This window comes from Taudactylus pleione, unplaced genomic scaffold, assembly GCF_031769625.1.
Source record: "Taudactylus pleione unplaced genomic scaffold, aTauple2 ptg000017l, whole genome shotgun sequence".
Taxonomy (NCBI): domain Eukaryota; kingdom Metazoa; phylum Chordata; class Amphibia; order Anura; family Myobatrachidae; genus Taudactylus; species Taudactylus pleione.
In genome coordinates, this window is record NW_028284419.1 from 9,636,557 (window position 1) to 9,663,460 (window position 26,904).

A 26,904-nucleotide genomic window follows, 5' to 3' on the forward strand; every position below is an offset into this window, starting at 1 on the left:
GTCAGCATGGAGCCTTTCACTCCCCCATTGGGCTCCTCTAAGTGTAGAGGGGTGCAACAGCAATATCCGTCTCAGTCTGCATGCGGCCTAAACATATTCCTTTTTACTGCTCATGCCATTTTCCCATGGAGAATATATTCATCTCTATGGGAAAATGGCGGCTGTCATAGGTGAAGGCTTCTGTAGAGTGATTCTAGGAGCTTATGTGATTTCCTGGGTGAGCTCTAACATTCCCTAACACACAAAACAGGTATGTCTGCTTTCTCTCCTGATCTTTGTATTGATTATTGTACCTCTTGCAGCACATATTTGCTTTTCTCCAGTTATTAAAGGTATCTTGTTTGATGATGTCCTCCATACTTTCTGGTCTCCCCACCTCTCCATGCCCACTTGTTTGACAAGACAGAGGCTCTCCCTCTCTGTATTTCCTCTTCCCAACTAGCACTGCTGCAAACTAAGTATAAGTTTTATTGGCAGATGACCAAGGTAAAATACTTGAGCGTCTTTCTCTCTAACCAGAAAAATTACCCTGATCCTCTTGGCTATAAAGCAGGACCTGTTCAGGTGGTAAAAGCAGATAATCTGAATGAGATGGATAACTGTCGTAATGATGATCCTCCTTCTATGTCTTTTAAATCTCATTCAGACACAGCCTGATAGTGTTCTGGACACTATGATACTGTAGCTGAACTTCAGAAGTTATTTCTCAATTTTGGGGGGAAAAACAAGGTGCCCCAGTCAAGTTTCCCAAATTTGAGATGGCCCGCCACGAAGGGTGGTAGTGGTCTACCTAATATAAAATTCTTATTTGACCTCCCACCTTATCCAGGTGGTGACTTAGTTTGCCCCTTCACTACACTTATGTGGCTAGAATTCGAGCCTTTAGTGTGTAAACTGTCCTCACTGGAATCCTTATTGGCCAATCCCTTCAAATGCAGAACTCTTTTAGCAATGAATGATTTGTTTTAAGTGTCAGATTTGAAATTACTGCATTTGCTACTTTATGCTACTTTCTATCCCTCCCGTCTTACCGTATGTCGTAAGCTCTCTTTTCCTCATGGTTTGTCTGCTTCTTGCTCTGGATCCACAAGGGCTTTAGGGTAGTGTTAGATGTCTTGGTGAACAGTTCATGTATGGCCCTGTCTGACATACAGTCAAAATGTGCATATCTGGAAGTGAATCCCTTTACTGACCTTCATTTTAGACACTTTGTTACGTCTCTGGCTTTTCACAACAAGTATTTTTTTAATTTGACTTCTTTTGAATCCCTGTACTAGTGCAGGCCCTAGACAAAAGGATTGATCTCTGTACTTTATGATCTACTCTCTTCAAAGCAACCCCCCATTCCTAAATTTGAATCCCAGTGGTTTATGTATCTGGACCCTCCTCCAGAGGAGGATTTGTGGTACCTCATTAGGCAAAGGGTATCTAATTTGGCCATAATCGTACTATAGGTAGTACTTGTTCCCCACCAGGTGGAGTATGATGATTGGATCTGCCACACCACAAGAATTTGGTTCCTTTATTCATATTTGGTGGTGCTGCCCATAGAAGTTTCACATCTCATTCATTTGTGTAGTGACAAATGTCCTCATTACTAAGAGTTCTTGGGGTTCTCTCTTGGGGCTCTAGATAGACTCGCTGATATACTGGCGCTTCAGATCATCAATGCCGCCTGATGTTGATTGGCTCCCACTAGAAACCCCCCAATGCCCCTATCGTAGAACTGGTTATTGACAAAGTTTGGCACCTCACTTCCGTGGAAAATATCACTTCCTACCTCAACAATAGATCCCACAAATTGATTCAAACATGGTGTCTACGGTACTACTTCCATAACTCTACTTCCCAGTGCTTATCTACCTGCAGACTCTCAGATCTTATGTTCTAATATCATCACATTTCACTATTCTACCTAGTCACTTGGATAATATAAATGTCCTTATTTCTAATCTGGCCTCGTTCTCAACAAACATAGTCTCTCATATGTTCCATCAGTGGCCCCCATTCTGGGCTCTCCTCCTTTCCTCTCTGTCCCTCTGTCCTCACTGATCTTGGCCCATTACAATTTCCATAATGTCTTTATATTTGCATGACAAGTGCATGTTGCCTTTTACTGTATATTTCATGTTTTACTTATCTTTGTGTTGCCACACTGATTGACATTGTAATGTTTACTTCTGTGGTTGCACTTCATCAAGTATGAAAATCTGTAAAAAAAAAAAAAAATAGAATAAAGTTTATATATAAAAAAGGATAATTTTTTAAATGAAAAAACAAAAAATACAAAAATTTCTGATAAAACATTTTTTCCTGTGCAAACCCTGTAAAATGCCACCATTACACCGTCATTAGAGAATACCACTGTCTATGATGCATAGGATGCACTGCAGGATGCTCCCAGAGAAGACCACCTCTGATGATCGTCAACACCAAGAGTGGGCTTTAGTAAATATGCAGATTTTGAATATTCACATCTGCATACATTATAACAGTAATGGAAGTCTTCATTTCATGTCATGTTAGTAATGTTCTCCTGTTCACCTAAGGCTCTTTTAGCACTACCTGTTCATCACAAGAAGAACAAGGTTTTTTAGAAAGTGTACTGAATACCACATCAGTGCAATGAGTTTAACTTTCATTGCTGCTGCCATCTCACTCTATTTCTTAAAAAAACATCCCACCACGAATAGGTGATTAAACCTCTAAATATTTAATCTTTAATTATTTGATTATTATAAACAGTGTAAACTATATAGGTTTCCTTTCCCGTCGAACATGCACCAGAGAAAGTCTTCCATCACACGCACTTTCTGAAGGGCAACTGACCCCTTCCTCATCTCAACTGGCTGTAAACTGTCCAGAGCAATTTTTTTACTTCTAAAAGATCGGAGGGACGCTGGTCCCATCCCTTCACATGATCCCATAAATAAAAGTGGTGTATAATATAAAGCGCTGTATAAATAAAATATACTAATAAATGATAATACCATCGTAAAATGTAAATTGACATTAATATTGTGCTCCTAGACCCTTCCTGCCTTCCCATTCCCATACTCCACAGTAGCAAGCCACACCGTACCCTGTCCTATCCTCCCTTTCCCCATCTATAAAAATATAAGGAGGGGGCCCGTGTGCAGCCTCATATATATATATATATTTATATATATATATGGGATGTAGTTAGAATACCGGGATGCCGATGGTCTGAATACCGGCACAAAATCCTGGCAGGTTGGGATCCTGGCACCAGTATCCCGACCGCTGGCATCCCGAAGATAAGTATCAGGGTGTTAGGGGAAGGTTAGGGTTAGTGTGCAGGGTTATGGTTAGGCACTAGGGGGAGGGTTAGAGTTAGGCACCAGGAAGGGGTTGTTAGGTTTAGGGTGCAGGGAGGGGGACATTAGGTTTAGGCACTAGGGGGGAGGTTAAGTGTAGGCACTGGGGAGGGAGTGTTAGGTTTAGGGTGCAGGGAGGGAGAGGTTAGGCACTAATGGGGGAGGGGAGGGTTAGGGAAGGGGTTAGAAAAACACTTACCTTTGTTCCCTATGGGTGTCGGGATTATGGCTGTTGGGATGCCGCTGTCGGTATTCTGACCTAACCTAACCCAGAATACTGATGCACGGGAAGCCATTTGATGGAATCCTGGTGTCGAAATCCCGACTTAGTACTAGGAAGGTGTCTAAATACTGACGCCTATCTTTAGCCCGACGACGGAATCCGGACAGATGGCTTCCCGAACAAAGGTAAGCATGGACAGGGTTAGCGTTAGACGCGGGGGTGGGGGAGGGTTCCGTTTAGGCACCCTCGGGGGGACTTAAGGTTAGGAACCCCCAGGGGAGAGTTAGGCTAGGGGAAGGGGTGGTTAAGGTTAGGCACCACCGGAGGGAGGTTAGGGATAGGCACCCCCCCAGGGAGGGTTAGGTTTAGGGTGTGAGAAGATGGAGTTAGGTTTAGGCACCCCCGGGGAGGTCTTAGGGTTAGGCACCACCCAGGGAGTTTTAGGGTTAGGCACCCCTAAGGGAGGGTTATGGTGGGGATAAGGGTAGGGTTAGTATACTTACCTGCCCCGTTGGGATTCTGGTATGTCGGGCTTTCGGCATCGGAATTTCACCCATGCCGCCGGGATTTCATACACATATATATTCAACAAATAAAGGCAAAATAGTGCCTACTAGTGTATTAAATAACTGAGACCTATAGTATGTGATGTGATTTCATTTGCACACGTGCCATATACTGTATGAAGCCCAAAAATACTTATTTGGGTAAATTTTGCTTGTGATATATAGACAACATCAGTGACTAATTCCAGCTCCATACAATTCTTAGGAGCTGCAATCCATATATAAAGAAAAAGTGATATATTATATTACTTTTAAATCAATTATTACACCACATAACAACAAATATTAAGCATACATTAAAATGATGCACAATGAATTAGTGCAAACAAAGCTTATCTGAGTAGGCAAGAAACACAGCCAAAAAAGATCCCAAATAGGAGAGGTGTCTCAATGCGTTTCATCCATGTGAGGTTAGCTGGACTTCATCAGGATATCTCAGAATGTCCAGATATCCTAATATGGATGAAACACGTATTTTGGGGTTTTATATATGATACTTGAGCAATTGATAGCACCTCACATATTATAAGTCTCACTTATTTAATACACTAAAGGGTGCAGCCTTTCTTTGTTGCAGAATTATCACCTATTTGAAAAATCGGCTTTACAAGGATGCTACCTGGAATTCGGCTAGTGCACTTCAAAGGAGGAAGTTACCTTGGGCTGAGAGACTTTTGCTTATATTGATTCACAATCTGTTTATTTAAGTTTAGCACCACTGCTATCACTATATCTGTCTATATATATATATATATATATATATATATATATATAATATTATAGACCAGTCAGAGTTGGCTGGCACAAAGTTTACAAATCGTGCACCCCTTGTCTTTGAAAAGGTTCCAGATGCAGACATTTACCCATATGATTAGATCTCCAGTTATGGGTTTGGGGGTACAATTCTTAATCTGTGGCTTGACCTTACCCATAACCAAATAAATGGAAAGGATCAGCGACTTGTAGGAGACTTAAACCTCATGTGTCAGGTTGCGGCTTAGGATAGGGCGTTACTCACCCCAGCACCGTCTTTCCCTGACTTCTCGAGCGTTCAGACGTCTGGTGCGGCAGCGAGTGACGTGCTGAGGATTATGCCTAGGGACTGCTTCGACATCCTTGTGCTGCTACGTGACTTGGTTGCCGTCATAGGTGCAGCCATGAGAGTCATCACCTGACTGACCCTTTACCCAATGATAGCGTGGTTGTTGTCCTCCAATGGACTGCTACCTTACGGTATATAACAGGGCTCTGGACAGCAGGAAGTTGCCTGTACAATGTCGTTTCTTCTGGTGTATGTGTGCTGTTACTACATTCCAGGTTCCGTGCTCCTCTCTTGTCAGAGCTATTTCTAGTGTTTATTCGCAGCTAGTGTACTCAGTACCTTCACCAAGTGCCATCTCGTGATACCATCTTCTAGTGACAGTGCTGCGTCTAAAAGCACTGTGTGTACTCTGTACCTACACCAAGTAACATCTTGCAATACCTTTCCTCTGTGACTGTGCTGCGCCTAAAGCCAAAGCATGTGTACTCAGTACCTTCTTCAAGTACTGTCTCGTGTTATTCCTTTCATGTGCCAGCGTTACCTCAGGATCTGCACCAAGCGCGCTCTATACGCAGCTTAGTTCTATTAGTGCTATTCCACTGTGTCTCACCTGTGATTGTGTTCCGCTATACCCACTTGTACCAATTGGAGGGGTCACTGGTGAACACCCACCAGCAGGTTAGACTCTGCTCCTTTGGTCAGGTCTCGCCAACATCCGGTACTTGTGGATGAGGAGAACATATATCCAGGCCCCTCGCCTCCGGTTCATTTCCCAACCCGGTGCTTTGACTTCCAGCTCCTTAGTAGGAGATCTCCCTAACACGAACGTAACATCCTGGCTCTGCTTTTGGTGAACCTGCATCTTCTGCCGGCTTCTGCTAAGCATAAAAACTGCCAGAGTATATTTAAGATTAAGCATATGTTTAAAGCCTAATTAATTTTTTGTCACTCCTACTTCAGCACATAAAACATTGTCAAATTGTTTAATCCGAATTAGACAGAATTCTGAGAAATAACTGTAAGAAATGATGCATAGAAAGTAAATGGGTTAATTTAATGAATGCAGAATTTCTGGTTTGGAGTAACCTAAAAGAGGGCACACCCAGTTAGAAAATGTTAGTCACAAACTGCAGCTAACTCAGAGCAGATGGATAGTTTCATAAAGAAAATAATTCCAGAAACATTACGTCTACTCTCCTCCTGTCCGCAAACTTTCTCTTTCTTTATTTCTCACTTTAAGGTATTGAGTACTTATTTTAGGATGGCTAGAACTTGGATTGGTTGTAAATATATACATTTCAATAAGTATAAAATAGTGCATGTAAACAGTGTGTGTGATGATTAATATAATGCTTCTTTTACTCAGAGTTTAAATTGACTTTTCCAACTTCATAGTTTGTTCTCTCTGTAAGTTTGGAATGTTGAGCATACTGTATAGTACATCAACAAATTATTGTCTGAATAATATGTTTTGTGCTAAATAAGAAGATCTGAAGACTATTAGGGATATAATAGACTGTATAGGTATACAGAATGAATTGAACTTTATAGAGTATAACATGCCATAAAATGTATTATTAGCTGCATATGTTTTGTATATACAATGATGTATTAATTTAAATTTTTATTTCTGATGCATATTATGTACATGAGTTAAAGTTCAGTTATGTGCATTGCAGTGAAATTGGATATACCATTATTACTTAGGTGAGCTTCATAGGTATGTGTAAAGCTCACACAAGGCTTTGCACCATGTTAATGATTATGCACAGTGTTGGACTGGGGCAAGTAAGGCCCACAGGGGAAATGCAGTGATACGGGCCCATACTTAGGGGTGTGTCCAGTCTCCAGAGGGAGTGTGGCCATCCTCGGTGTTTCCAGAGGGAGTGTGGCCACCCCCCACAGAGGCTTGGCTAACCATTAGAGAGTGCATGGTCTGGGCCCCTTTAAAAATATATAGATAGTAAATATTGCTGGTGCATGCCTCATAATATACCAGATTAATAACTGCAATGCATTGTAGAAAAGACAGTATAGTCCTGTGCAGTAAAATATAACATGTATAATTAAAGTACACAGTGTGGAACCTTGATCCCTAGAGGAAGGGGTAGGCCCTGCAGTGGGGCCCACCGGGGGTTTCCCCTTTACCCCTATGGGCTAGTCCTACCCTGGTTATGCACATATTTATCCATGTTGTCTGTATAAAAACAAGTACAGTATGTCAGTTTTTGCCCTCTTGTTTCAAATGAAAATCCCTCCACCTATTTACTATGTTTAGGTGCCAAAGTAATGATGTACATAGCTGTGACACAGGAGCCAAACATTTTTGTAGGCATGCTAAGTCCCCTGGCCATATAAAACCCCAGATAAGCAATGAAAAGCAAAACAGGCCTCTCTTTGACAAATTGTTAATTCAAAATAAAACGCTCCTGACTCATACTGAAATGTGGCTCATCACTGTTTTCTCTTCACCGCCAGCCTTAAAAAAACACACACTCCTGTATCTAAACCACCAGATGCAATTACTGGGACTGGGCCTATAATGTTCCTGTAGATCCTGCTATGGTCTCTGATTAGCTGGGGTTGTTAAACATCATGCAGGAAGGATTTGCAGTGGTTTCACCACTTTCATTATGTAGACAAATACTGTAAGGTACTTGACAATCATTTTCAAGCGAAACAGTGAGATCTATTGCAAACTCTTTCCTTTCCCACTAAATAGTGGATCAAAGCTTACGCTGTACAGATGAATCCTTGAAGTGGTATAGTTGCCACCTATGGGTTAGGCTTCTCTAAGAAATTGGTGGGACTATGATATGCTTTATTTATGGGCCCCACAGCCCTTTGCAGCATATGTACCTAGTAAACCCAAAGCTGTAATGCACCTTTTCATTAGGCAAGGCAGGACTACATTATATAGCACAAAATAGCAAATCATATTCATACTGTTGTCAACAGTTTTTTCTCAAGCATTAATATTACATTTATTTTGGTAGAGTTCACCTGTGTGGTAGGAAATTATATACTTGTGTGTATGTAGACATATACACTTTATATTAGTTATTTTATATTGAGGCAATTTAATTCCAACGGTGTGACTTTTGAGGGTAACGTCCAGCAACAGCCTTGAGGGCTAGTATTTCTAGGCTAGATGCGGCCGAGAAGAAGCTCTGAGAGCTGTAATGCCTTGGCTGGATGGGCCGTAAGATGAGAGGTGGCTTTTGGCCGTGCAGCAGCTTTGAGGGCTGGAAAGCCTTGGCTAGCAGAGGCTGGTAGGCTGTGAGCTGAGATGCAGCCTTGAGGGCTGGAATAACTTGGCTAGCTGAGGCCAGTGGGCCGTGAGATGAGATGTGGCTTTTGGGCCGAGTAGCAACCTTGAGGGTTGGAAGACCTTGGCTAGCTGAGGCCGGTGGGACGTGAGATGAGATGCGGCCTTTGGGCCATATAGCAGCCTTGAGGGCTGGAATAACTTGGCTAGATGTGGCAGACAAGATAAGTGCTACTGGGAAGACACTGGCGTTGGTACGCGGGTGCGTACTTTGGAGCTCATTCAGACCCGCTCGCAAGATGCGATCGCTCACTGGCAAAAAGGGGCCTATTTAAATTAAGCGCTCGCACTGCATCGCGTAAGGACGCCCACTGTGTGTTAGCAAGCTACGGCAAAGTGCGCTCACAAGTGTCTCAAGACGCCCCCTTGCCACTCGCAACACACGTCATCTCCGGGAAATGTATGATTAATCGGGACCATCGTGAGCCATCGGAGCTGCTTGCAGCCCTTGGGTTTGCCTTTCCCCGCCGCAAGCACTGCGATCAGTGCTGCCTGATATACATGCAGGTGACGTGTTCATTGACACTACTTTGCTAATTATGCATGCCCTTTAAACAGCGTTTTGGCAGACTGACACGCCTGCGTTCGCAACACCACTCCCCCGTTCACAAGTACCTTCCCCTGTTACCACCCACAAACGGCACTATCTGTTACTCAATGCAGCAACCTGATAGTGGCTTCCGAGCAACCAAAATCAGATCGCAACGAATGTCTTGCGCACGTGCACTGCGAATTACATGCATGCGCAGATGGGTAAAAATCACTCACAGCGAGCGATCGCGCCTTAGCGAGCGGGTCTGAATCAGGTCCTTTGGACGCAGTAGTGCGGCCTGTGCCGCCGGGTTGACATCTAGGCGGCACAGTCCACGTATTTGTCCTCTGCCGTTTGTGTCAACCCGGCGACACAGGCCACACTACAGCGTCAGCCACTGGTGTCAACCCGGCAGCATCAGCCACTCTGCAGCGGGGATAAAAATGATGCATTTGCCCAGAAAAGAAGAAAGTAAACTGTCTGACGACGCACTGGTGCAATAATTTGTATTTTAAAACTTAACTTTTCTTTTTTTTTAAAAAATGCAAAATATCTGGCAATGGGCCTAATTTGGAGATTTGAATACATTAGATACTTATATAAATCTCCAATGTTGCAGATCTGTGCATGCACCGCGCTGTGCTTCTGCAAATTTGTGGATGTGACGTCAATGGAGGCGCCTGCCAACGGGCTCCAGCTCTGAAGGGGCACCTCCTCCATCGTCCACAACATATTCACCATACTAAGGAATTTAAATTTGAACCTCTATATACCCCTGCCTATATCTTCTAATATCCTACCTATAAACCTCTAAGGATGACGCTATTTTGCGAACGCAGTCATACAGTAAATAAAGACTCCAGACTTGGAACGTGTGGTTCCAAAGCACAAAGTATTATTCAAGTAAAAGTACAGTCAGTTACACGCTATTGATCCATACACAATTTGGCGCAAAGGAATTATACAGACCCAAGTACAGTATACATACGCAGCGCTTTCTGGTCCAGATGTTAGGCATCAGCAAGAAACCCCTCATCCCTCAGCGTTCAGCAAGAAGACTAAGAACCCAGTGTTGGAGCACACATATTTATACCCCCCGGAATAGACAGATCAATAGAGAAGTTTGTTGCTTATGCCATTGGTTCCCATGGGGGAAGCATCTGTTACAGAGCGTTTAACAGGCTTGTTCAAATAGACTCAACCCAGCCTCTAACAACTGGGGCCCTCTGCCCTCCCACCCCATGCAACATTCTAACAGTTGTTCATATAATATACATTTTGTTGCTTGAAGTCTCTGCGATCCATAAGTTGAGAATGCATGATGCGATCTCCACACCGATAATACCGGAATTCTGTTGAAAGAGTATGCATCAGTACAAAACCAAACACGGCTTACTTAGCATGTATAAAACCTCAGTTACCAAATAATCTTTATTTCACAGCATTTATACTAACTGAGCAAACTTAAATCTTATACTTTAAAGCTTATTAAACCTTTTATGGGGATATGTAATGTAGGGTATGCAGGGTTTGATATAAAGACGCTAGTTAACTCGGGGCAGATGCGTGCGCATGAAGCTAACAACCAGCGTTTTCATACAGGATCTTATGCATTCGCTAATATGCGATTGGTTATCAGCGCAATTGTGCGTATTAATGTGTGTATGAGAAAGGGTGCACTTAAATCTCACTTACTAAGTGAACACCTAGCAGTGTGGAATGCTGTGCCTTATAGTTCCACATGCCCCCTCTCTCAGCAGCCCCCACCTTTCCCAGGCTAAAAAGAAAAGGTCCTTTGTTTTCCCAGACTCTTGTGTGAATGCAAATTAGCCCAGCTACAAGACCCAAACCTAAGATAACACTCTTGGCTTTGAAGGTATTTTATTTCAGGAAGCCTGCTAATGTAAGGTGTGTATTCAAGCCGGGCCACCTGGAGTGAGAGCAGACGTTATCCAGGAAGCTTGTCTACACAGGCTAGTTATCACGTGGCCATTTGCTCTGTTTTAGCTAATGCAATATATCCTTTAGGGGAATTATAATAATATACACTTTATCCAGAGCACCCAAACTACGTAAAGTCATGAAATGGGCTTTTGGTGAATCACCGTAACTTATGGCGATGGTTACAGATGCAATCGCATGATGCTAATAGTATTATTGCCACATGTACTAAAGTGTGAGTTTATCTAAAATGGCGCTTAGGTGGCCATTCGCAAAATGGCATCTTGTGGCCAGTCGCAAGATGGTGTCGCTGCGACTCAATTTTAAACTGATCTTGTCTCAGCCAATAATCCAGCTTCGACAACACTTTGGCCTGTAACTATGTACCCAGAGTGTACCGTAATGGCCACCCAATACATGGCACTCCTTCCCAGCACCTGTGAAGCCACCATAGACTAGTGGAGAGCTCCATGTCAGACCATCAGCTGCTGTCCTTGTCTATCAATAGCCTGTCTGCATGCGAATTGTTACATTACAGAGTCAGCGGTTGTGACTGGGGGGCACCAACTTATAACTTGCCTCCGGGTGTCTGGGATGAACTTACACCACTGGGTGGTGATACATTGGTATAGTGGAGTCTAGGCCTGTAGCATATAGTCTCAGTTACAGGAGACACTCAGGGGCATGTCTGGGATGCTGGACTGAAGAAGAACGTACAGGTCTGGCTAAGTCAGAGGTCTCACCTCCGGCAGGACTTGTGTCTTAGTGCCCTGACAGTGAACATGAGAGGCGGATGTAGTTGCTGTCAGCCACAGAAACCTGATTTACCACCTTATGCTAATGCATACTCAGTTCAAGTAATGAGAGGGGTCGTGCGTGTGCAATCCAATACCTGTGCCGCCCATTCATTTTCTGCTCTGCTGCAACCGTCTTTATTAGTACTTGCACTTGCACCAGCCACATGCTACTGTAGGTGCAAGAGATGCATCAGCAACAGGAGGCACAAATCGCAAGGAGGTTTAGAGACACGCCCATGACACTCCCACAGGTCAGGGTTGTTACGTTCCATCGTTTTGTCACTGTCCAGTTCCCGCCACAAAGAGACAGATCCAGCCAAGTTCTGCCTGACTCAGAATTGGACAGACGTATGCATGGAGGCATGAATTCACATTTGCGCTCTATGCAAAAAGTCCCCATTTACATTTGTTAAGAGAGAGCTGTCCAACTCATAGTCAGCCCAAATGAGTGCAATGGCAGGGAAATACAATTGGGCTTACATTGCTCAATAAAGCTTGAACAGAAAAAACAAGTATATTCGCCCATATGGAGATTTGTATGTATCTCAATATGAGCTCACCTCCATTTCTGCAGCATCACTGCTAGGGGGTGGTTTGTTTCTTCTTCTTTCTATTTGTACACACCGGCCATTGCCAGCCTGTTTAATCCCAATATATCTGAAGCAAATTATTCTATTTTTCATATAATAACTATCAGGTTATAAGTAACATAAATATATGAACTTCGCAAAGTGTTAACCAGAATTATATACCTTTTAAATCATTTGGATAATTTCCTTTCATAAAGATAACGATGCACACAAAATGTTATAAGTAAAACGTTTTTATATATCAAATCTTCATAAAATCAATGCTTGTTAAAATACAATATAGACGAGAGAGAGAGAGAGAGAGAGAGAGAGAGATATATATGATTGCCAAGTGTGTGAGTGGGGGTTGTTGGGACCCTTTGTCCTATTGTTCAAACCGCATGGTCTCTGAACACAAACTCCATTTTAAAAACTCACATTGAAGACTCCCATAATGCCCTGTTCTGGAATACCAATACCTTCACCCACTACAACTGTGTGATATCTTTGGACCAAAACAGTACATTATATTGTATACCAGTGTCTAATTATTTTCAACTTCCATGATATAACACTGCATCCACTATACTATACAAGCTATAAACAGATTAAATCAAACTTAGTTACAAATACCCATTATAGGCTAACTAATGTACAGTTTACTTAGCCATTATGAGCAGATATCTCCAGGCGATTGAAGCTGCATCTTGGGGAGAAAGTCTGCTGTCCTTGTGTCTCCCTGGTGTGTCCTTGCAAGCATGTGTGTTTCTCCAAGTGTGTGTGAATGCCATCCTGCTCTCCCTCACCTGTGTCTCTGTAGAGTGTTTGTGTGAATGCCCTCCTCCCATTCCTCACCTGTGGGATCTTGCCCATAAAAGGACATTCAAACCTTATTGTATAGGGTCTTAGGCAGGAAGCTGTGTCTCTTAGCTAGGGTAAACAAATGCTAATTAGATTGTATTGTGGGGTCTCTTCCCATCTATTGATATGCTGGAATAACCAGTTCTGTGTAAACTTCTAAGCTCTGGGAAAATTATCACATTTCATATATATATTTTGTTTTTAGCTGTATAGGGAATTATTATTATTATTGATTTTAATATACACACTGTAACATTTCCCCCTTTTGTGAGTTCAATGACATCTGACAGTTGAACTGACATAAGCTTGTGTATTATAACTATTTTAGTGTATGTGTTCGTTGATCGTACAGGTGGTGAGAAGAGGGAGAATTCAGTTTGTAGAGAATCATAACAATGTAATTTTCACAGTTCAAAATAAAAGGTAATGAAAGGGCGGAGAAGTAACGGTCCTCTCCTGCTTCGCATATGTAGATGGAAAAAACCTTGTTTGAGTGTATGTAAGGATAAAAAATCTTTCATATGTGAACCAAACCCTTTCCTAATTTTTATTAACATTTGGGATCAAAAGCCTATAGTTGTCATCTTCGCCACATGGGATGAGGGTGCACTTCTGGAGTGTTGTCATCTTGGACATCTGCTTTGGATGATCCGTATCCTGGTCCTTCCGATCTGTTCCATCTGATCATCTTCCGATCTGTGTTCCGTCTGATCATCTTCCGTTCGATCATCTTAGGGTTTGTGTAGTCATCTGTCAGGAATATCGTCTGTCTGCAGCTGGGCCTTGTCAGCATCTAAATAAGAAATTGAGAGATATCAGTACTTTTGAATGTCTCCATCTTTCCTACCAAATCTGATGTCTTGTCTTCCATCCGATCAGTCTGCAGTCTTCACATATCCTGTTGTTGACTTGATTTGCCTACATGGACGAAAAACAGATTCTCCGTGCATTAGAAGTCCCTCCCACCCACTGTGATAGTTTAGAATTTTGTCTGCTCCATATTGGAGTTTCCAAAAATCACATATCATTAACATTGACGAGTGTTACAGACTCAACTTTACATCGTTTTCTCCACTAGATGGCATTCAAGATCCTACAATGCCTTTGTTTTTCTCATTTTCTATGAAAATCTCCAAAAAAATATCCCTAATCTGGGAAATTCTAAATTTCCAACCTTCAAATACCCATATAACACCCCCCCTTTTCTCCTGACAATAATCTGTATATTAATTGTTGAGGAGAATCAGGGAAGTCTTGGGCCATTTGATCTACTTTAACCTGCATTCCGATGTTCCGATAAAATAAAAAGAAATGTTAGTTTACATAATACAGACATGCCAATATGTAACTAAATCTTATCTATTCTAAACATACAAACTGTTAATAGATATACCCAATTACTTATTAGTAATAACAGAAAATCATCCTGTGGAACCTGTTTAAATAAAAGACCATTTTAAAACAACCTTAAATGTAATTTTTTTCATTAAAGACCCTTAGTAATTCCAGGCATTACCACCTCTGCTGGGAAATGGATGTGTATTTCCCCTTCTACTACTCCTCCTCCTAGGACCTGAGAGTGTCCCTACTGGTCGCTAGAGGTAAAACATCAAAATTACAGGTGTTTCTGAGAAAAAAAAACAAACTTACATTCTGCTGAGTTATTGTCACTGCAACAATTTAAAACAGTATGATCATATCCATATTTTTATGATCTATGGCAATCCCCCTGTTCTGGTGAATGAAACCTCCACCATTGGGTTATCCATAGTACCTACACCACAATTTAACTAGATTTTACAGGGATTTATGAACACAACAATATCACGTTTGTGCATGCTACTATAAATCACATGGGATCTCTAAACACTATTCCTTATTAACTGTTACCAATTACAACAGTTCCGATGTCATTTACCACATACGTCACTTCATGAGATATACACAGTATTTTCAGATATTAATATTTCCAAGATCCTACAAAAAAGACCTTGTCCACCCATCTTCCAATTCCTATGAATTTGGTCAGAGATTGTAATACATACTTATTAACACTAGGGGATTTTTGAATCCTCTACTCCAATATACATATTTATACCATTATACGTTACCTGTATACACCTGGGATTTTAAAAATGAGCAGGATTTTATACCACCTGTCTGTTTTTAACCCATATTATACCATATACAGTCTTTAGAACAATTGCATATACCATAAACATTGCTATAAGCATAAAGGTTAAATCCATTATCACCTGTAATCAGTATCATAAAGACGTCTCCTTATTTACTGCATTAATGACAAATCTAGATTTCCTTATTTCTGCTTTTCATATGATATCCCTACTTCTAAGGAACATCCCATGACCAACGTTCTGAGTATTACGCGTATCATATTGTTCTTAATATCTATAATGTAACGTATATCGCTGTCTAAAAATCATATTTCCTGCAGTCATATATAATTATCACATGACCTGTTTACCTAAAGGGAAACAATTATTCAGACATCCTAACATCTGTGGCATCTTAAATGAAATTATCCATTTTTACCTTTATTACAGACTTCGCCAACCTGCGATTCAGTCTTTTTAAACCATATTCTGCTTACCAATATATATAGAACGATTCTAGGACTCATTGCAAACCTGCTATATGATCCAATTAATCATACCCTGCTTAGCAATACATCACCTGATTCTAAGCTTCACACCGGTGTTACCTACATATATATCTGTCACAGAACTAAATAAATGGGTTAAACACATCTACCTCCCTTTGCGAGTTCCTTAATCTATTTATGGAAATCCATATCTGAGTTATGACTAGTATACAGGGTCAGACTGGACCATAGGGGTACAGAAAACCTCCGGTGATCCCCATTGTTCTAGTCTAACACTGCTGGTGTCTTACTATTTCCTGTCTGTAATGGTGGAAATGAAGTCCTCAATCCTTACTAGATTGGAGAATTTATCTTACAGATCTGAGATCACCCAGCGAGAGTAGCTAATTCACGCCATTCACAGGTTCTCAGTGCGCGCTTCTCTGCTCAAAATTCTTACCGCGTCGCCAAAATGCAGTACCCGCTCAGACAACTATTAAAGACATGCTTCTGTAGGAAGTAATGGTTAGAATTAAAACAATAGAATGCCTTACATAAAAACAATAATTGCTTAAAATATCCATGACATCTCAGATATTCATAAGCATCTTAAATCTCTTTGAACCTTGCTAACCTTTCCATACAGTATTCTTACGTATCCTGTCCTATGCCACTAGACCCCAGACACCGGGTCGTCATCGCTTATGCTCTATGCATGTATAGCGACCAAAGCTTCATGTGAGCTAAACATTCAAGCTTTCACAGGGCCCATAACCGCCCTAATATTCCTTGACAAAATAACATCAAGTCCCTGATTATCTTAAACAATGTATTATGCATATTACGCAAACCTTCAAATCATAACTGTAAGATTATATGTGGTTTACATGCGATCTAATACACAGATAATACAGTATAACACACCACATGTTATAACTTACTCAGAAGTGGATTTCTTAACCTAAAATAAATCTATAAACTGTTGTATTGCAAGGATTTTTCAGAAGTACATACAAACTGCACACAGAAATCATGTGTATAGCACACATACCTCAAAACTCCTGTATTGCAGCCATGTGTGTGTTCAGTAATGTCATATTACACAGATCCCTGTTTTCTGAGATTGAGTATAAACCTCCCCCCCTTTTGTTCAAAATTAGACATTGAGAACAACAGAGGATAATGATTGCAAATCATAATTCACATTGGTGCTGAATTCTAGCTCCTGTATAAATCATGATTATTCTACCAAACATCATAAAATTTGCCAATTGTAATGTATGTTTGTGACATTATCAGAACACACAACATTGGAACAATCCTGCAATACATTGCAGTGCAATAGGTAAAATAATTTTACCATCACTAAGATAAATTTCCAATTTACATTCATTTGCTTCAAATATATGAAAAATTAATATTTTATCAAAAATTATTATTCATATTTGTGTTTTCTGCGATTAATTATGAATTCTCCAGTACTTCAAAACATTGGTACAGGTACAGTGCATGTTTTAATGTGTGACCTTAATGCACAAGTTTCACTGCAGATATGCTGCAGGGTGAGTTAAACAGAAATAAATGGAGTGATATACCGTGAATGTATGTGTGACAAGTTTACATGCGTGTGTGTATGGAGGGGATATGATATTCTGTATGTATATTTTAAGCGATATAAATGTTTTCCTGCACTTCCGGCAGATTAATATCTATAAATAAATTGTGGATTGCAATCTATCAGGGAAAACAATTATTTGTGTATATATTGGCATGTGTGTGAGTGGGGGTTGTTGGGACCCTTTGTCCTATTGTTCAAACCGCATGGTCTCTGAACACAAACTCCATTTTAAAAACTCACATTGAAGACTCCCATAATGCCCTGTTCTGGAATACCAATACCTTCACCCACTACAACTGTGTGATATCTTTGGACCAAAACAGTACATTATATTGTATACCAGTGTCTAATTATTTTCAACTTCCATGATATAACACTGCATCCACTATACTATACAAGCTATAAACAGATTAAATCAAACTTAGTTACAAATACCCATTATAGGCTAACTAATGTACAGTTTACTTCGCCATTATGAGCAGATATCTCCAGGCGATTGAAGCTGCATCTTGGGGAGAAAGTCTGCTGTCCTTGTGTCTCCCTGGTGTGTCCTTGCAAGCATGTGTGTTTCTCCAAGTGTGTGTGAATGCCATCCTGCTCTCCCTCACCTGTGTCTCTGTAGAGTGTTTGTGTGAATGCCCTCCTCCCATTCCTCACCTGTGGGATCTTGCCCATAAAAGGACATTCAAACCTTATTGTATAGGGTCTTAGGCAGGAAGCTGTGTCTCTTAGCTAGGGTAAACAAATGCTAATTAGATTGTATTGTGGGGTCTCTTCCCATCTATTGATATGCTGGAATAACCAGTTCTGTGTAAACTTCTAAGCTCTGGGAAAATTATCACATTTCATATATATATTTTGTTTTTAGCTGTATAGGGAATTATTATTATTATTGATTTTAATATACACACTGTAACAATCACCATCAGTGCACTTGCTGTATACTTCCAAACAGGCATATTTTCATTTACACCCATCACTTTAGTCATAGGTGTAGATGCGATCAATATGCGTACGACCCTGCATCATCTGCTCTTACATGTGCCCATATCTAAGCATATGCAGTGTGACATTGTGCAAGATATGCTCCATAAACTGCAGTATGTTCAACTCTGCATCTTGTAAGCTAAGCCATCCTCTAAGTACAGTAACAGTAAGGGCACTGGTCACAGAAGCTAAAGAGTTAACTATCTTTTCTCTGCTCCAGAAGCATCTGTCTCTTTGCGTATATGACAATGACGCATAGCGTCCTTTTGTATGGCTAGGACAGTTTGGGCGGAATTCAATTGATTCCAGCCCCTATCGCGCCTGACGGAGCTATTCAATTCTTGCTCCTGTCGGGTGCGATCGGCTGCCAGCGCTACATTTCAGCTCGCAGCCCCAGGGGGATGAGAGCTGAAATGTGAGAAAAGTGACCTGTTTGGGCACCCAAACAGCACTTTTCGCGGTCGCGCCCAGCACTTTGGTCGGGTTTAGCTGCTTTACGCGGCTAAACCTGACCTCTATGGGCGTGAGCAGCGCGAAAAACGGCATCAATTGAATCGTGGCCCGCGATCTTCACTTTAGACGGGAGATCCGGACTGCGTAATCAATTGAATTCCACCCTTTGTGTCAAGTATAAACTTTCACTTATAAGAAATACTTTACCATTTATTTTCTGTATCATACCCTTGTGAGTCCCCATGGTTAAAGTACACATTATCATCAGAACAGTCACACTGGCTGTGTATTGGCATAGTCATCCCTCCTGTCTTGGTTTCGCTGGAGGTATAACCCTCACTTCCTGTAATCACAAGACCTGACCTTAAGTCGTCTGTGAACTTATTGGGTTGAAAAGGTTTCCTTAAGAATGTGTTTATGTTGACCTTTGATTACTGTGTATAATCATCATTTCCGCCTCATTTCTAAATAACCATGTGGTAAACTACTGGTAGTTCTGTTACCCTTTTGTTAAATAGAGTTTCCATGTACATTTATTATGCTGGCCGTCTAAATGTAGTCTTATAATATATTTAATTTACAGTATATTGTTATTTTTTTTTTCTTTACATTTTCAAGTTGTTTGTTGTAGCCTCTCCCTACTGGTCACTATCACGTGCAGTTTGGGGCTGCTTCTGTTGCAGCAATCTACTAGCTTATGCTAATGCAAGAATCCATCCGTGTATCCCAAACATCCATTCGTCTACATGTGGAATGCTGTCCCACCCTCTGTTTATCCATCTGCAGCCGCAACCACCACCATTAGTATCTGGACATGCACCCTCCCCATGCTGGATACAAAAGACTTATCTGAAACAAGTGTCACATCTCCATCCGCATGCTATGGAAGTTGGCTAACATGCCTAAGACACTCCCACTAGACGGAACAGTTTAGTGTATCTGCATGGTCGCTGACCAGTTACTGCCCAGAAACCCCCATTTCCCGGGAAAGGGTGATCTGTCAAAGGACGGATCAATCTGTTAACATTTGCACTCTCGGTCCGTGTGTCTGGCGTATTCTGAGTAGCATTATGGTTGCGCAGAGGGGGCTCGTGTCCTGAGACAGAGGAGCCACTGTCATTGCATACTGGATTGCAGACTCATGCCCCGAAATTGGTCGCAACATACCTTTGTTCTTTGCCGCCATTCCCCGTCACCTCCCATGAATACTCCCTGACTGTCAATCACACTGCAAGTAAATACTCCCTACGAGTGATTATGGTAATCTTGATGTATGCGCTGTGTGACTCCGACGCATGCGCAGATTGCCAATTATCGCTCTACTGCGTAAACATTGGAATAGCGTACATCTCTAAATCAGGCTCATGGTCACTAACCCACATTATGCAGTTCTTTTGAGAATTCAGAGAATGTAATCATTTATCTCTTTACCTGCATTAATGGATTAACCAACCTCAAGAAAGATAGAGTTTTACCCAAAGTTGGGCATTAGTAAACAGATTGGGGTGTAGTTTGAGTGAAATGGATTGTGGCTTATTTTGTCTCATTTTCATGGGTCTACGTGTCAGGGGGTAAGCTTACATTCCAAATTCTCTAATACATTGAGGTCAGAATCGGTATGATTTACCACCGGACCCATGCCGACAGCGGTATCCCAGCAGAAGAGCAAATCCTTATCGTGAAAGGAAGTATATACTAACCTATTTCTACCCCCTAACCCTAACCCTCCCTTAGGGGTACCAAACCCCAACTTTCCCCCCCAGTGCCTAACCCTAATCCCCCCTCTAAGTGCCTAAACCTAACATCCCCTTCCACGCTGCCTAAACCTAAGTCCCCCCCGGGGGTGCCTGATGCTAACCCCCCCTTCCCCTAGCCTACACCTAACCTCCCAGGGGGGTGCCTAACCCTAACTTCCCCCCGGGAACCCTAAGCCGGCTATCCGCGCTCGTCGTCCCTTCGATTGGGATGCCGGGCGTCGGGCTCCCAGCGTATGTCTAATGACAGGTGTCGGCATATCGACACCTGTCTTTAGACCCTTGCCGGGATATGACAGTCGGGAAGCCGGCTGTCGGGATTAGGTCCGCCGGCTTCCCGACTACATACCATTGAGGTAAATTCTTTCCAAAGAATAGAGGCCCTGATTCAGAGCCGGACGCTCTAACAGAGCGCTCGCTCTGAGTCAGGGCCGTCCTTCTTACTTTTTAGAGCGGCCTCCTGGCCGCTTGTATAGCTGTGGGTGACCACCCACAGCTATAGCGAGCTGCCAGTAAGATGATCGCAATGGTCAAGACCATCGCGACCATCGGGTTTGCGATGAGACCCTTGTGGTAGGGTCTCGTTGCCGCAAGCCCTGGAGTGCTTTCGGCTCTATCAGAGCTGAAAGCACTCACACTGACATCACTTGTGATGTCAGTGGGGCCGGCCGCAGACGATAGGTGTTCCCATGGGGACGCCTCCGTCTAAGCAGCCACGCCCCCGGCACACCCACCAAAGGGGGCGTGCTGTCACTCACCATCGACAGCACGCCCCCTTTGGTACGAGACCCGGAGCGACGGCTTGCCCGTCTCTATCCGGGTCTCACGCATGCGCACGACGGAGCCGGCTCTGTCGTGCGCATGCGCACTGGGCCAACATCGACCCGCTTGCGAGCACTCAGCGCTCGCAAGCGGGTCTGAATCAGGCCCAGAGTCTCAGTTGGAATAGATTCTCATTTGGACACTTTATACACAACCAACGATCGCACCATGGAAACTTGCTGCACAATGACAGAGTGAACATGATTATATTGTATTTTTAATGTATTTGTAAATATTCATCTCTAATTGCTAACTTCAACGCACGCTATGGGTACTCAAGCTGCGTAGGTCATCGCAGTGGATAATTTATGCACGCCCCTGCAACAGCATCCAAACAAACTGGCACACCTGCATTTCGCCGACCACCCCCCCGTCACCACCCACAAAAAGGCACTTCCTGTCAATCTCTCTGCGCTGGGTCTGCGTAGTCACTGCAATCGCAGTGGGCGGTTCACGCACGCACACTGCGATGCACGTGCACAACGCAACAATCGGGCAATTGCGTGCATAATCCAAGTTGCGATCGGTAATGAATCAGGTTCAATGTTTGGTTAAGATGTACAGTCAGGTGCATAAATATTGGGACATTGACAGAATTTCATATTTTGGCCTCTATTCACCACCACAATGGCTTTGAAATGAAACAAACAAGATGTGCTTTTACTGCAGACTTTCGATTTAATTTGAGGGTAATTACATACAAATCAGGTGAACAGTGTAGGAAATACAACGGTTTCTATATGTGCCTCCCACTATTTAAGGGGCCAAAAGTAATGGGACTATCAATGCAAAAGCTATTTCATGGACAGGTGTGGGCTATTCCCTCATTATTTCATTATCAATTAAGCAGGTAAAAGTTCTGGAGTTGATTCTAGGTGTGACATTTGCATTTGGAATCAGTTGCTGTTCTCTCTCAATATGAGATCCAAAGAGCTGTCACTATCAGTGAAGCAAGCCATCATTAGGCTGAAAAATAAAAACAAACCCATCAGAGAGATAGCAAAAACATTAGGTGTGGCCAAATCAACTGTTTGGAACATTCTTGAAAAGAAAGAACGCACCGGAGAGCTCAGCAACATCAAAAGACCTGGAAGACCATGGAAAACAACTGTGGTGGATGACAGAAGAATTATTTCCCTGGTGAAGAAAAACCCCTTCACAACAGTTGGCCAAATCATGAACACTCTTCAGGAGGTAGGTGTATATGTGTCAAAGTCAACAATCAAGAGAAGACTTCACAAGAGTGAATATAGAGGGTTGTAAACCATTGGTGAGCCTCAAAAACCGAAAGACCAGATTAGAGTTTGCCAAACAACATCTAAAAAAGCCATTACAGTTCTGGAACAACATCCTATGGACAGATGAGACAAAGATCAACTTGTACCAGAGTGATGGGAAGAGAAGAGTATGGAGAAGGAAAGGAACTGCTCATGATCCAAAACATACCACCTCATCAGTGAAGCATGGTGGTGGTAGAGTCATGGCGTGGGCATGTATGGCTGCCAATGGAACTGGTTCCCTTGCATTTATGGATGATGTGACTGCTGACAAAAGCAGCAGAATGAATTCTGAAGTGTTTCAGACAATATTATATGCTCATATTCAGTCAAATTCTTGGACGGCGCTTCACAGTGTAGATGGACAACCCGAAGCATACTGCAAAAACAACCAAATAGTTTTTTTAAGGCTAAAAAGTGGAATGTTATGCAATGGCCAAGTCAATCCCCTGACCTGAATCCGATTGAGCATGCATTTCACTTGATGAAGACAAAACTGAAGGGAAAATGCCCCAAGAACAAGCAGGAACTGAAGACATTTGCAGTAGAGACCTGATAGAGCATCACCAGGGATGAAACCCAGCGTCTGGTGATGTCTATGCGTTCCAGAATTCAGGCTGCAATTGCCTGCAAAGGATTTGCAACAAAGTATTAAAAAGTGAAAGTTAGATTTAGGATTGTTTAGTTTGTCCCATTACTTTTGGCCCCTTAAAAAGTGGGAGGCACATATAGAAACCGTTGTAATTCCTACACTGTTCACCTGATTTGGATGTAATTACCCTCAAATTAAATCTGAAAGTCTGCAGTTAAAGCACATCTTGTTTGTTTCTTTTCAAAGCCATTGTGGTGGTGAATAGAGGCCAAAATCTGAAAATTCTGTCAATGTCCCAATATGTATGCATCTGATTGTATGTTCCAGGAAACATATTTTTTACACAATTGTCTGTACAATGAATATGATTCTAAATAATATCAAATTTCCTCATTAATAAATAGCTTCCTGTGTTGTGTAGTGTTAAATTTACAATTGTATTTGGTTTTGTTAACAGTATATATCTCTAATGTTGGCTGGAAAAAAATTATTTGTTAACGAAGTTGTGTATCATTGACCAGTACTCGCTCCACTAAAAGCTAATTGTTATACATTGGTAATTTGGTACATGTGTGTCTAAACATCATGATATTGGATGCACACAAATCTGAATGTGTCCCTATCTGACCTTTCTCAACCTCAGTTAATTTTGTGGTTTGTAGGAATGTTTACAAGGATCATCGATGCCTGGAACTGGCCTGTGGCTCCCAGGAAGAAGTGGATAGCTGGAAAGCATCCCTGCTTCGTGCTGGAGTTTATCCTGATAGGCCGGTAAGGAGCTTCTGCTTTATTTTTAATGCTTCTAGGCTTATCTACATTTGTTTTTACTTCTTTTTTTTGTTGTTGGTGTGAAATATAGTAGAGTGCATGTTTACAGATTATGAGGCGTATTAGGACATAGAGTAAAGTCTTTGTCATTGGCGATAAGTTTGGTCCATATTTTAAGGAGCCCGCAGCCTGGTGACCAAGTGATGGCTTCCCCATGTGCTCTGCACACCCTGCAGCCATTATAGATATGCCAATGGTTGCACAGCAGGCAGGTTGATTTAAAATATGCAGAGAGTTTTGATTTGAGAGGAGCGTGTCCAAATTAAGCTGTCCAGCATTTATGGGCTACATGCAAAAGCAGCCGGTATTTACCCTGCATGCAAAAAACAAGCAAATGTATTTGCACCCCCTACATTGCAACATGATTTATTTAGTTTTCTCCAAATAAAATGATAAAACAGCGTAAAATCTATTATTTTAATGGTAAAAACAGGTCTACAAAAAAAAAACAAACAATTATACCCATGATAATTATCAACACTATTGTGCAGAAGAATTCATTGCTCAAACCCCTTCCACAGAGCCATGATTAGAAATGTTAGCACGCAGAACAAGCAGGAAAGCTGACACCCCCTGACTATCAACTGTAATCAAATGAACCTAAAATATTCACTTTCCTGCAGCCCCTTTTAGCTTTTCACTCTGAGCAGTTGCCCCTCTTGCACAGCCATACACATATTGCAAAGACCCTATCCTCACCTTGTTTATAAAGAGGCCTGACTACATTTCATAGAAGATGGAAAGCATTAACAGAAACCTCTGGAGCTCATGCCTCAACTGGTTTCCTGGTGAGCGCCTGTCTGGCACAACACAAAAGATGGGCAGATGGCTGATGCAGTGGTGAATTGGTTGTGTTTGCCACTCAATCCCTTCATGTAATTACTTCACTGCCAAGATGGACTGGGAGAGGAGGTTGAGCATGTCATTGAGCGTGTATGGATGGTGCTCCCGCTTAGGCACAAGTATTCCATCCCTACGCTAATATTTTGGAATTAACACATTAAATAAGTGGCAATTGGGCTGGAGATCAGTGAACATGCAAATAAAATCTATGATAAAGAGGTTAAGTAATTACGATCTTGTAAAAAAACAAAAAAAAATCCACTTACAAATCCCCAACCAGCTAAAACACAAACATGTACCAATTAAAATAAAGAACAATAAAGCATGTGCCTTGGAATTGTTGGTAAATGCTTGCAAATGACCAGACTGTTTACCTCTTTGCATTTCATGCAGTCCAAACCAACACTAATGTCTTTATCACACACTGCACAGCTGAGACCACATTCCAATCAGTGAACATACAGTATTTACACTGGCAATGCTCCTCCATAGACTCAGACAACCTGTAGCTATGCAGGTGTGGAACTAGAAACCTCCTTCATGCCCTGCCAGTCTGAGACCGTCAATGCTTGTTGCAAAAAATTCTACAAGAGCTGGACAGCGACAGCTGGATGGACCGGCTTTACCATTTAGGACACACAGGGCTGGCATGTTAAATCTTCCTCTTGATTTTATTCTTAAACCTTGAAATAAACGTATGCCAGTCATTCTGTAACATTTAGCCCAAAATGAGAAAACATAACCTATTTCATTAGCAACCAGTGAATATTAGTAGTTTTATTGCTACCAAAGTTAAAATAAGACACTACCTCCTGGCATGTTAGTGTGCAAGATTGCCTCAATTCCCTTACTTCTTGTTTGTACTTGAGGACTTGCCTCAAACCTGACCCCAAAGTATTCTGCCTCCCAAGTTGCATTAAATTCTGTATTATTGCTTTCCTTTTTCCAAACAATATTCATGTTGGAGTGCCAGAGACATATCCCTAGCACCGTCCTCTTCTGCCTTAGAACAGGATATCCATTTACCAGCAAGCTCAGCACTGGCTTTATGTATCTACAGAATATCCAAATACAGGCCTGGCTCACAGCAATAACTGCAGCTTTGTGTCCAACCTTTCCAGACTGGATTTCTCTGAGGTGTACCCATGTTTGCTTTGGCTGTGTTCCCTGCTACATGGGACATAGAGAAATTCATATATGCAGCTATAAATGGGTAGCTTAGATGGTTCAGATCCTGGTTTGCTTACTTCAAGCCTATTGCTCTCGGCTGCCTGTTACCCCCCATGGTCTCTGCTTTCTTTCTAACATATGAGCACATGTTTCCTTGAATCTATACACCGCTGCTGGTAGATTTCACAGATCTCTACATCTCTGCACTTTATTGTGGAGAACTCTGTGCAAAGAAGTCTTTGGCAATTACTGTTTACATGACTTAAGACTCCAGTGCTGCACTTATTGGCTGTTGGGCACTTTTGTCATAATCCTAGCATTAAGAAAAACATGTTTGAAAGGAATCAGTTTTATATTTGTCACTAGCTTAAACAACCTCTGTGTCTGCTACGGAACAGCTCTCATATTTTGGAAAAAGAGACCCAGACATCCAGATGGCATGAAATGAGTTGAGTCAATAAAAGTCACCCCTCTTTTTCTCCTTAAATGTCAATGTTGTTAAACAATTATAATAACACATTTGTTGTAATATTAATGGAGGCTTAATATAAGTTTGGACTCACAAGCAAGGACTCTCCTGGAAGTTTGGGACACACGGGTGTATGAAACGTTGAAGGGTCGATTGTGAGACATAGATCTGTAGGCTAGAATGTCTGGTAGCAGGTGGATTCTAGGTTTGTGATTAATTTGTATTTTTAACAAGATGTGTATATTAGGGTACATAAGGGTAGTAGGAAGTTTATACTTTTATAGCAATCTTA

General features: G+C 41.8%; 1 protein-coding gene across 1 annotated transcript in view; it reads left to right on the forward strand.

The window, feature by feature from the left end:
• The window catches only part of DNM3 (dynamin 3), a 552,421-nt gene that overhangs the window by 394,239 nt on the left and 131,278 nt on the right, over nt 1–26,904 (forward strand). The window contains exon 18 of the mRNA XM_088481814.1: nt 23,965–24,073. Within this exon, the coding sequence (XP_088337940.1) occupies nt 23,965–24,073 (109 nt within the window). The remainder of the gene's footprint in view (nt 1–23,964; nt 24,074–26,904) is intronic.